Raw genomic sequence first — 12,822 nt, 5'->3', positions numbered from 1 at the left:
TGGGAAGCTCAAAGGTAACATGATCCCACACGGGGAATTACTTCTCCTGCTCTCTCCCCTACAGTGTGCACTGAATGTCCTCTTTTTTGGTGGCTTTCATTCAGGCAGATTTAGACAAGCGTCAATGAGTGAGTGAATAATTTCCGGGGTCTGTATGGAGAAGGTATCCATAACACTGATTCAAGGCCCCAGATCCTCCTGCCTATCTGTACAGTCTGGCATAGTTCCCCCGCCTATCAGAGCTGGAACAGTGGCCAACAAACTGCTGGATGACCGGTACGCAGAGGAGGCAGGACCTTCTCCAAGGCTGGACACTTAGACCACCCGCCAGAGCCTGTGCGGAAAACAGACTCACTGCAAAATGAGAGGTCAGACCCATCCCAGGAGCCACCGCGGCCACGGCTACAGCACCACTCGACAGGCCCCCTGTCTCCCCAAATCCCAGTTAGGCTATAAGGCCCCGTCACCCCACCCACAGTGTGAATGGTCTCTTTCCCTTGCTAATTTGGAGGTATGGTCTTATTAAGGGAACCGGAGGGTTTTCTGATCTCATATAATCCCCATGCTTAGATCTTTTCCACGATCCCTTACCATCCCAGGGATAAGCAGGGAAATGCGCTTCAGTGCCTGGCAAACGAGGCCCACCTGTCCAGCCTTACCTCCGCCTGCTCTCTCAGGACCCTGGGCCCCCAGTTTCCCAAATCCAGAAGCAGTCTCTCCTCAGTGAATTTGCTCAGGCTCAGCACTAAGCCAGGGGTGCCTCTCAACTTGGCGCCCACACGGCCCCACCCCTTGTGCTAGATGAGCCTCCTCCAGGAAGCCCTCCTGCCTTCCACCCCTCCCTCATGTGGCTCCTCAAATTCCCATGCACAGCTCTGTCTCTGCCCTCTCCACACTCTTTCCAGCACTATCTGTTCATATGTCTGACTTTCTAACCAGATCAGAGGCCCATTCGATAGCACAGACCATGACTATGTAACTCCTGACACCCCGCTGAAGGAATAGATTTTAAAATGCATTGACTCATCTACAAACTGTAAGGTAACCAGAAAACTAAATTAACTGCGACATTCCAGGCTTGAAGCATTCTGATTCTTTAAGGTTTGACCATGTTTAGCACCACTTTTTTCCGTTACAGTTTTGATTAATTAATTAGCTAATAGAGTTTTGGTGGGGCTATTACTCCTCTGTCTTCTGTTTGTAATCCTAGTTCTGCTGACTCAGGCTGGAAGAGCCAAGCCATTTGGGATAAGTTGAACATGTTCGTGGGTGAATTAAACCTCCTTATTCTCAACTTTGGATTGCTTTTTACTCACTTGGCTTTTTTTTTTCTTCCTTTTTTCAATGTTATAGACTTTAGGAATGAGGAGGGGAAAGGAATTTTTAAAAATTGGATCCACTCACTTAGTCCAAAGTCATGTGGATTTGTGAGACCAAATCTGTGTGATTTCAAGTCAGGATTCATGTGGAGACATTTTTATTTACGAGTGTGTTCTCATGGAAAAGAATTTCTCCAACCAACTGCCCTGCTGCTTCTCAAACACATTTGTGATCCAGGACTGTTGTCAATAAAAGTTCTCCCCAGAAAACACGGATGTGTTTCATTCCTGGCTGACAGTGGCTATTCTGAATTTAGTAAGAGTTTTTTTTTTTTTTTTTTTAAAGAAGCTGAAGCTTACATGAATAAAGAGTAATGAATTGATGAATATATTAAAGGCTAATGAATAAAGAATATAATTTTCTGTAGAAATCATCCCATGGACTAAAACCAGAGCTTCCAAAGGGCTCAGCCGTGGGGGAAAATATGATTTTGTTTGTAAAAGAGTTTTCAAAACTCAGCTGATTTTGGTTTTTTCCCCAGTCCATACTCCAAGAGTCTTACTTGTAAGAGGTGGTTCTGTTCCCAACCATATCTCCACTTACATCAGCCATGAGACAGTAACAGCATCGACATCACAGAGATAAATCTAGTGTCGGAGCCTTTGAAAGCTGAATGAGATGAAATGAGTTAACACTGCCCCTGGCAACATGGAAGGACTAAACGCCTCGTTTGAAGCCCATTGCAATGATCTTCTACAGAAACAGTTATTGTTAGAGAAAGCGAGCGGGGATCCTGCTCCACAAATGGGTCCCTCTCTGCAGTCTCTGCATCTCCACAGACGTGTCTGGAATGAGGGAACAGCACTGGCCCGGGGACCAGGAGAGATGCCTCCTTCCTGGCGTGGCTGTGCCTTCCCTCTGCCCCGTCTTCGCCCCTCTGTGCCTCCGTGCCCCCCCCAGCCCCCGGCCACACCCAGGGAAACACACCTCCAAAAAGATGCTGGGGAATGTCCCTCTGGCCCCAACGCCTTCCTCCTAATGCCCAGTGCTGTGCAACACTGAGCCTTCTAGAAGGTTAAACGCAAGGCACGTTGCAGTTTTCATTACTGCCACTTCCTCTGTCGTCACTAATTTCAGGTTGGCCAGACCTTAAAAAGAGACTATGCACTGTGTGTGTGTAGGGGAGGTGCGGAGGGACCTTTTAAAGGTCACTTCAAAGGGAAGATGAGAATAAAACAGGGAGGAGCTCAGATGCACCCAACTCCCCGAGCTTAGAAATACAACAGGCTTGTGGCAGATGCGCTGCCAAAATCCCAGAGCGCTCCCTGGCCCGCTACCCACCGGTCCACAGGCTGTGGAGGCAGCACGGGCCACACAGAGCCGAGCACGCCTGGAGATGGCACCGATCGGCGGTCCCAGCAATGAGGGGGCGCGGCACCCGTAACCAGCCTGAAAGCAGGCAAACCCTGTACGGAGTTCTGTTACCCGCCCCACATTCGCTGCCAAGGCTCACAGGCCTTCTGGGGACTCCAGGCCAAGTCCCCCGACCATGGCTGCCGCTGTCACCAGGCAAAGTTAAAGTGGAACCAATCTGCGTACAGCATGCTCTTTGGGTTTTATCCGTTCGTTTCAGATCAAGCCTGAAAATGCCACACATCCGTTGTCCACAGTTCAGGAGGCAAAGATAGATATGCAAGGACAATCAACTAGGATTTTGTCCTGGGGCCGCTGAAACCCGAGCCCCTGTCTTTAGCCTGCATCCCAGTTAGAAGCACTCAGTTCCATCTGGGCTTTTGGTCTCAGTCAGATAACACCAGACGGATCTCTGTAACATGCAAGCCCCTGTCAGACAGCAGCGAGCACCTCCCCGAGACAGCTGTTTCACACAAGGCCCCATTGTCTGAGCAAAGCCTGGGTCGTCTTACTGTGGGAGCTGCGGGAACATTCTGTCAGCTGCCACGGCTGGGGAAGGGGGTGGGGGAGCCTTGCTCACTGCAGATTTCCCTCATTTTGTGATCGAGCCCTAACCCTACCATCCGTTCACAGCTAGGGAGGAAGTTTTAACACAAGAACTAAAGTCCTCGCTCTGTTTCATTTTAGCAGGGGAGAGAGCAGCGCCACACACCCAAAGAATCTGTAGTCTGACTTTTCTTGGGCAGCGGATTGGGGGCAGCCCTAAGGGCCTGTTTTCCCTCTGCCCTCCCATAAGCACGTTTCTCCAGTTTGAGGGACAGCAAGAAAGCGTTTTCCAGCCCTGGAAGGCTGAAAACAAGGTCCCTAGGAAGCAGTGGGTCAGAATTAGGATGATGGCATCATAACATAATTGATAACTGAATAATTATGAAATAAAATCAGACAGCTCCTTTTTCGTTCAACTCTCATAGAGAAAGGTGAACGCAGCCATCCCACACTCCAAATCTGTCCCCCAGGTTCCCATTGAGCAAACAGGTTCGTTTCCCAACTTCTTTTTAACCCCTTCCTGGACATGCTGTATTTTGAATTCAGGAAGATATTTCACAAAGTATCTTCTTAGAAGCAAGGCGGGCGACCATGGCTGTGATGATACCAAGCTTGACCCACTGCCGCTTTCAGCTGCTGCAGACTTTCTTGGGGGTTGGGGGGAGGAATCTCTTGTGCGTGGTAAAATACGCATAAGTTCTATCACTTTAACCATTTTTAAGTGGACTGTTCAGAGGCATCAAGCTCATTCAGCAAACATTTAAAACTGTTTAAAATCTGGAATGATGTCGGTGGCCCACAAACTTAAATCAAGCAGGTGTGGTCAGCATCTTCCTTCCTGTTGCTCTGTCCTTTCTGTGCTGACAACAAAGACCCGCTCTCTTGGGAACCACCGCGACATGGAGCCACCTTTGTCATGACCTCTGAAGAGAGGCCCCCCCTGGTCTGGGACCCACGCAACACATAAGGCCGCTTGGCCAAGAAATAGATAGATCTGTGCTTGGCCCATTTATCAAAGCTATATTTCTGGGTGCACAGAGATTGTTTTTAAGCTGGTTACTCAGACATTGGCTCTGCTGGCCAAATGGGATTGGCCCCTCTCCCTTACCACCCCTCTTATTAAAAAAAAAAAAGAAAAAAGAAAAGGTTAAATTAGAGAATTAGTAAAAACAAAGGCCCTCTGCAACCCCAGGCCCACTTATCGGAACAGAATTGTGGTTGCCAAGGAGTCAGGGACAGATACGGAGGGAGAGCACCGAGCAGCACAGAGCATCATTATCTCGTCAACTGTTATTCACGTTGTATCTCTTCCATCAGACAGTGCTGTGTTCTGTGACCTCAGACAAGACACTGCCCGAGAGCTGGTTTGAGGGCAAATAAAACAACACCTGTCAGAGCCCGAAGCCCACGGCCGGAGGGGCTGTGAGGACGAGATGCGTATTTTTCACCTTATATTCTCTCTTCCTCCCTGCTGGCTGGTCAGAACCTCACAGATTTCCATTTGCATCATTTTAAATTGGTGACCCTCTTGCCTGGGTGCGTGGGTGCACCTCTGTGCCGTTCAGAACTCTGGAATGCTAGCAGAGGGGTGCTCCTGTTCTGTTCCTCCCAGGGCATGAAAGTCAGAGCCTTCATGTCGGTGTGGCATGGAATCGCGTCCCAGGAGCTGGGGGGGGGGGGACACAGGGGTTCATCTCGCCCATGCAGCTGTCCGCTGCACGAGTCCTTCCACCCCTTCTGTGGCAGGTGCTCCGGTCTCTCTGCAAACCCCCCCCCATCAGAGGGCTGACTGCCTTCCTCACAAGAAAGCTCCCCTTGCTGCGCTCGGCAACAATAGCCGCTACTTGTTGAGGATTTTGTAGCTGCTCAGGAAGAAGGCCTTTGCTAAGGAGAACAGAATTTCCAAAATATTTCCAGGACTCAAATACACATGCACTGATCACCTGCTGTTACCGAGTCCAAGCTCGCCCTGCTGGCCGCACACCAGGCCAGTGAACCACGAGACCACAAGTTGGGCCGGGGACTAGTGGCTTTACTCAGAAGGCCAGCAGGCCCAGAAGGTGGTGGGCTAGGGTCCCAAAGAACCGTCTCCCCTGAGTTAGCATTCAGACTTCCGTTATACTAAAAGGGGCTGGGGGGAGAGTGCTGGTTCCGGTCAGACTCCGGAGGGCACGTTTTAATTTCTTCTTCCTGCAGCCATTCACAGGGCCTGGTCGGGGGGTTCCCGTGAGCCAAGCAACGGTATTTTAGCTGAAGGCTTATTACCTGGGAGGCAGGGCTCCCAGAGATGGGCTATTATGTATGATTTAAGTTTACAGGCCACATCCCTTTAGCAATTAACCTGTAACAGAATGCGAAGTTTCTTCCTTACTCCACTACTGTGTGCCAGGAACCATCAGAGGGGCAGCGAATATGAAGACGGATGAGACAATAATAATTTCTGGCCTCAGACCTCACTTCTTGGTGAAGGAGAGAGTGTGCATTGATGCACTGAATGACTGAAATTTCCAAGACAGTCTGCCTAGGTGAGCAGCGCACAGAACAGAGGCCACGGCTCCTTAGACACTAGCATTTCCCCAGGGAAATCTGGAACTTGGGGTATGCCCACAGGGGGAAGGGGAAGTAGAAGGTGCGCCCGCTAAGACCTCACCGAAACCTCCCCGCCCCACGTTGCCGCCAGACAGTGCCGTCACCAGGGCACAAAGGGACCCTGCTTGTGAACCCACACCCAGGTGAGCACGCCGGGACACCAACCGTTGGGGCAAGTGTCGGGAGGTTTACTTTTCCACTGCTAAGCTGTTTGCACTCATGTTGAAAGAACAAAAGGAACGTTACAGGAACCCGTCAATGGATTTTCTAACTTGCTCAGAAAGGCAACAAATGAGCTAGTGAGCCAGTGGACCGGGGTCAGGAGGAGGAAAGAGCACAGAAAAGACACAGAGAGGAAATCCCACAACCTGCTAGCTGGGATTTTCCAGCCTCAGTTCTCACAGAAATACTTCCTTTACGGACAACCCGCTGCTCCCTGACACAATTACTTTGGTTCACTTAGTAAGTCAACTGAACATGACTTACAGTAAGCTCTAGGTCTAATTATTAAGAAATTATTACTGTTTTTTTGTAGGGGTGATAATGCACGATGGTTATATATTTTTAAAAAGTCTTGATCAGAGATACCTAGTGAAGTGACGTGATGCCTAAGATTTTAAGATCCTCTGGCAAAAATGATGACACCTGGGGGAAGGTGAGACTGGCTGGTGGTTGAGCTGGGTGATGGGTATGTGGGGGTTCATCACAGTAAACTCTCTACTTCTACACATGTTTAAAATTTTTCATGATAAAAAAATTAAATGACAATTTAAAAAAAATAGGTCATGTCACAAGACTCTTCCAGGTGGTTCCCACACAAAAGTGAAGGCAGGTTTTAATATCTACCCCTAAATCTCTCTGACTCAAAATTATCATTGGCTGGAAGACCCACCATTCATTTACTAAGTGGTTTTCAGAGGGAAATAAGCATGCAACATTGAAACACACACTGATTATCACCTATATTCCACTTTCAGAGTGGTTGAAAATGCTAAAACGTGCCTCAGGACTGAGGTAATCTGGCAATTTCTTTGTGAATTGTTAGCAGGAATCGTTGCTAAGAGGGCAAGTTTGAAAATAACGGTGTGCAAGGCCCCCATTATTTAACTCATCCATCAGTTATTTGATCATCTATTTTAACCCGTTATGCTGGCATAAAGAGCATGATTTTTTGGAGAGGGGAGGTGATTAGGCCTCTACCTGCTTACCTGCTTTAGAGGAGGTGCTGGGGATTGAACCCAGGACCTTGTGCATGCTAAGCCTGTGCTCTGCCGCTGAGCTGGACCCTCCCCTCCGTTAACCCATTGAATTGGAGTTTGTGTTCATTGATTTAGCGGCTGAGGGTTTGCCTCCCTAAACCCTAAGAGGGAAAGTGTGTGCTCAACAGGTGTAAGAGTGTCAAGAGATCCTCCGGCCTCGACGTGCTCTAATCTTGTATGTTAAGGAAAGCGCTGTCAGGTTTTACACGCTCAGAGCACGGGTATCTGGGGGCCGTGGAACCAGCTAGAAGCCCTGGGGATTCCCTGAGGAGCAGCACCGCTGGCAGGACATCTTGGGGGAGAGGAAGCAGCTTAGGGGCGTAAGTCCGCCTCGCGTGGGTCTGGAGCTGGACACGCGGGCGCAGAGTTGCGGGGGGCGCGTGGACTCAGCCGGGGCGGCCCGGCTCTCCCGCTCGCTCTGGCCCGGGGTGGGGACGCGCCGCGCTGCAGCCCGCGCAGCCGCAGGAAGAAACCACGCACGCGAGTCTCGGCCCGGGGACGCCGGGGACCCCGGGGACCCGACCCCGGGCGCGCGGCCGCCGTACTTACTGTCCTCGGGCAGGCTGTTCTCGCGCTCCTCTCTCTCCATCTGCTGGCACCAGCCTTCCATGCGGTCTCGCTCCGCCTGGAGAAGCTTCAGAAACCAGTGGCCGTCCCGGTGGCACACTGACCTTTGAACGGCCTCCAGCGGGTCTTCGGTGATGGAGTCGATCCAGGGATCCGGGGGAGGCAGAATCGAAGGGTCGAAATCCGCGTCGAAGTCCTCGTCGGCCGCGCAGGCGTGGTAGTGGTTTCCTGAGCCCTGGATGCTGACGGTGGAGGTGCTGGCGTCCCGGGAGAACTGTCTGGCCACCGGGCCCGGGCACGAAGTGTCCTCTAGAGACTCCAGGGAGTTTTCCAGGTTGTCGTGGAAGTCCAGGTCGGCCTGCACTGCCGTCGTCACGCTGTTGGATCGAGTGAACCTGCGGAAGCTTGGAGGGACAGAGAGACGGTTTAGCTCAAGGACATTTCTTGAAGCAGAGCCACAGTCTACTGCTCTTCGTGAGCGTCTAAGGGGGTCGCGTCTTCGCGATCTGCGGAGGTGGCCCCTGACGCAAGCACGTGGATGGCCAGGGCTCTAAAACAGAGGACATAGGTCCCTCGTCTTTGTTCAAGACGGAATATTAGAGCACATCCAGAGGAATTTTAGAAGTGGAGCAACAGGCACAGCTATGAAAGCCAGTGTGATGTCCAGTGTCCAGCCTCCTGCCCAGGTCAGGGGCGGCTTCAACCCTGAAATTCATGTTGATGAGGGGCAGGGAAACGGCTCAGTTACCTCTCAGTCTGTGTAATTTGCTTAGAAATAGGGACGTGGGGAAGGACCGACTCATCCTGGGTCAAGACGACCGACCGTGAGTCCTGCATAACCACATTTTTCCAGGGACAGCTTCTACCTGTAAACTAAAATGTCACTAGGCTCCTCCTAAAATGAAAGCTCCTCTCCTTGGTAAGGATTCACCTGTCTCTTGGTCTTACAGGTCACCGTTATAATTTGTTACAAAGTGTTTGGGGCAAAATGGGCTCCTGGTTCTAGAGTTCTCCAGCACAATCCTTCCCTGCACCTTTAATTTCCTTCCCCCCTAGTCCTCGTACCAAAGTGATAAAAGACACCTTGTTAACAGATTCTACTGGAGCATTTTATGTGAATATCCATGGGATCAGTGTTTCTCAAATGCCTCTGGACATCTCTGCTTGACCCCTACCGCAAGGGTGAGGTGGGGGCAGGGAGTGGAGGGTGGGTGAGAGCAGAGGACCAGTGAATTCCTTCTCAGACAAGAGGCAAGGGAAGGCATGGGCCTGAGGTAATCTAACACACACCCCACAAAGCTTTGCTGGCTCCTGGAGCAGACAGGAAGCAGTGACATAAGAGGGTAAGTCCACTGAAGGCAGCATCAGGTGTCCGTTCCCCTGCTTCGTACTTATTTTTTTAAGATAACTTCTTGATCTAATATTTTATTTTTTTATTGTGAAAAAATATACATTACATAAAATTTACGATTGTAACCGTTTTTAAGTGTAGGGTTCAGCAGCATTAAGCACATTCACAGTGTTGTGCCACTGCCACCAGCATCCAGCGTTAGAACTTCCTCATCTTTCCCAGCTGAAACTCGGGACCCATTAAAAACTCCCCATTCCCTCTTCCCTCCATCCTCTGGCACTCACGGTGCCACTTGCTGTTTCTATGAATTTGACTATTTTGGGTCCCTCATGGAAGATGAATCAAGTATCTGTCCTTCCGTGACTGGCCTGTGTCACTTAGCATCATCCATATTGTGGCATGGGTCAGAATCCCTTCCTATTTAGGGCTGAATAATATCCCATTGCACTGTACACTACATTTTGTTTATTTTTTTCATCCATCAATAGACACTTGGGTCGGTTCTACCTTTTGTCTATTGTGAATAATTCTGCTCTGAACATGGGTGTACAAATATCTCTTCAAGACCCTGTTTTCAGTTCTTCTGGGTGTATACCCAGAAGGAGCATTGTTGAATTGTATGGTAATTTTGTTTTAATTTTATGAGGAATCTTTTTTGTCTCCTTAGCAGCTGTACCATTTTCTGTTCCTACCAACAATGCATGAGGTTTCCAGTTTCTCTACATCCTCGCCAACACTCATTTTCTGAGTTTTCCGATAGTAGCCATCCTGTGGGAGTGAGGTGGTGTATCTTCTTGACTGGCTCATGACGATGCCATGGTAAAGTCATTTATTGGCCGGCTGGTTTTCAATTAATGTTTCACATTCAGTAGCGCACCAAATGGTGTCCATGCAGCGTTGGATAAGCCAGATTATATGTTTTTTCCTTAACTCTTCTGGAACACTCTGTTAAAGCCAATTAGTACTAATACTCTGGTCCATCAAAAATAAAAAATGAGCAGAATATGGGTAAGTAGTTATTTTTAAGACTATAGAGACCAGAAGTCACAAAAAGGAGAGGGTACAATCATCTCAATCGGTCCATTTTTTTCCCCCCCGGAGAATAAATGTCAAGGGAAAAACAGCAGCAGCACTGAACTGTGTTAATTATTAGGAAGATCAAAATTTTTTAAATGTTGCGGTTCTCGCCATGCATTTTATGAAGAGAAGCCAGCCAAAAAAAAAAGCTGGCCCATCTCACTGTTTGCTGTTTTCAAGAAGTTATTTCTGCTTGAGGTATTGTATATATGTAGTCATTTTATAAGTTCTTTAACTCTCAAACGGGCCAGAGAAAAAAATCGCATAGTGTGAAAGTCTGAAAGAATGTTCCAGACCCCTCATCCTAGCAGTGAACGGAAGAGCAATTCTGCTAACGTGGTTCTTCCAACAGCTGCCCGCTTCTTGGCTGCAGGAAGCCTTTCCCGCTTTCTCGTTCACCCGCCAAAATGCTGCATGCCATCTGCAGCCGCGCTCTCCCTCCTGCGGCACATGTGTGGACCAGATGACTCTCCTTCAACAGTTGCCATTCTGGCTGTTCTACTAACACAAAATCCCCGCTATGGAAACACCAGGCTCCCCTGTCCAAGGCCATGGTTGCCAGAGGCATAGCATTTCCAGTCTTAAAGAAGGACTAGCGCCTCATTGTTCCCACCGGAGCAAACGGGCCAGAGACGGAGCCCGAGCCGCGTCCTAAACACAATGGCCTGCTGCCCTGGTGCCTCGGCCCTCATCTGCACGCAGCTGTGCCACCGGCACTCCTGACAGACGGCCCTGGCCCTGCGTCTTCTAAAGCATCCACCTTCTTCAGAAAAACTACTTGGCAGTAGATTAGTAGAAGTTTGCAGAGTAATCACCCAGAAAGAAAGAAAAGTTAAGTAAAATTTGAAATGGTTTGGGATTAACAGCGGCGCCTTTGAACTCAGGCAGCCCTGCCCAGGCTGCACGCTCTCAGTTAAGTTCCTTAAGCAAGGGCTTTCTTCCACCCAGAGCTTTCAAAGAATGTTCTGCCCTCCAAACCGTTTTATGTCTCTCATGGGCAGAGTTCCTTCTGGGTGAAGGGCGCAATCAAGTTGTTACTGTTGTTTTAAAGTTTTGATAGAGACCCAGAAGGAGGCACTGGATTAATTTCTGTGTTTTCGAAAAGAATAGATCAGTGGCCGGTGGACAGTATAAACCTCAAAGCGAAACCCAGTGGCTTCTGTCTCCAAACCCACAATTTCCAGTCTGGAAGTTTCTTCGGTCCTTCATGCCCTAAAGGTGAAATGTGTAATAATTACAACTTCTGAAAAGGACTGGCCAGGATTCTGGCCTAAGGTGTAGAAAATCATGAAACCGAAAACTGGACCAACCAGCACGGGCCACAACACCTCGTCTGCTCCGAAGGCAAGTGGAAGGTCCCTTGGGAGCACTTGCCCCTGCTGTGGCTCTGTGCTCTTCCCGTGAAATAAGTTTATATTTCCAACGAGAGGGTTTTCTGCCCCCGTCCCACCACTTTTCTGTACATAGATGGTAAATCATGGAGGCCCTTTCTCGTCTCCCCAACCCCTGGCTGGTGGGGCTGTATTTGAACAAAATAAATTGCAAACAAAAACTAAGCACAGTGTGTAACTTTAGAAGGCACGTGCTTCGTTCCTGCGGGTTCAAATGAGACTCGAGTCACAGACTCCTCTCAGAAAGGCTCATGCAAGTCACACCCCTGACAGAGTCCCCCGGCCCCTGGTTCTCATCCTCATCGCTCCCCTCCACCAGTGGCTGCTCTCCAGGGCTAACTCTAGTTGCACAGAGAGAAATGCTAGTCCTGTGTTGTCCTTTCCTTCTTGGGACGTTTTTCACTAAGCCTGCTGTCAAGGCTGAGTATGTGTGGAGTTTGAAAACGCCCTTCTTCAAAAGTGCACAGTATTGTTTTTTAATTAAATGGCACCTTTAACTGATGTTCAAAACCCAAGATGTCTCATTGTATTAAATAAAAAATAGATTAAAAAAAAAAAAAAGGTGAGGGGGTGAGGAGATTGAGATTCACAATTGAAACTTCTAACAAAGAGGTTCATTCACTCTTTCTTGTCGAATCAGCTTCCTGGTTGGAGCAGAGCATGGAGGAGCCGATTCGTGATGCAACCCCTCTTCACCAGCTCAGCAGGACGGAACTCGCCTGTGCCCCACGTGGATGCCCTTAGCATCCTATCGACAGATTTTAAAACTACCTCAACACAAGCACCTGCAGGTTGATTGAAATCCTCCATGTTCATCATTCTTTTGCCTGAAGCTGTGTTCAGGCAAAGGAAAACAAAGAGGTTTTCTACAGAAAGACTCTCTCTACTCCAAATGATTGTAATGCATTTGTCAAATAAGAGAAGCGGGGCAACCTGGAGGTAATGAGAGTGGGCTTGGTACCACCTGGCCGCTTCCGTGAGGGCCCAGCATGGTGCAACACTCCTTCCAGCATCAGCCGGGCAGGTGCTGGTACCCGTGATGGGCTGTCACTATAGGAACCTTGGTTGGGAGCCTCAACAGAACACCCTTGAGCCGACTGTGCCCCAGATGGAACTGCTTTCCCTCAGCAACCAGAACATGAGGTCACTCCTTGGCTACGGAGCCCAGGTAACAAACAAAGGCCCAGGAAATCTCAGTTACAAGTCTTTCTTACTATGTTTTGGTTTAGGGTCAAGTGGAGGCCTCAGGCTTGTGAGTCAGGTGTCATTTTTCTTTCTGCAAACTGAATTCTCTTGAAAAGCATGTAAG

General features: G+C 49.2%; 1 protein-coding gene across 9 annotated transcripts in view; it reads right to left on the bottom strand.

The window, feature by feature from the left end:
- DLGAP1 (DLG associated protein 1) overlaps window positions 1-12,822 on the bottom strand; it is a 383,227-nt gene that overhangs the window by 15,274 nt on the left and 355,131 nt on the right. For all 9 annotated transcript variants that reach the window (XM_074352496.1, XM_074352492.1, XM_074352497.1 and 6 more), the window contains one exon: window positions 7,677-8,098. In XM_074352496.1, the coding sequence (XP_074208597.1) occupies window positions 7,677-8,098 (422 nt within the window). The remainder of the gene's footprint in view (window positions 1-7,676; window positions 8,099-12,822) is intronic.

The sequence above is a fragment of the Camelus bactrianus genome, chromosome 24 (assembly GCF_048773025.1).
Source record: "Camelus bactrianus isolate YW-2024 breed Bactrian camel chromosome 24, ASM4877302v1, whole genome shotgun sequence".
NCBI classification, from domain to species: Eukaryota; Metazoa; Chordata; class Mammalia; order Artiodactyla; family Camelidae; genus Camelus; species Camelus bactrianus.
This window is presented reverse-complemented; position numbering and strand designations above follow the sequence as displayed.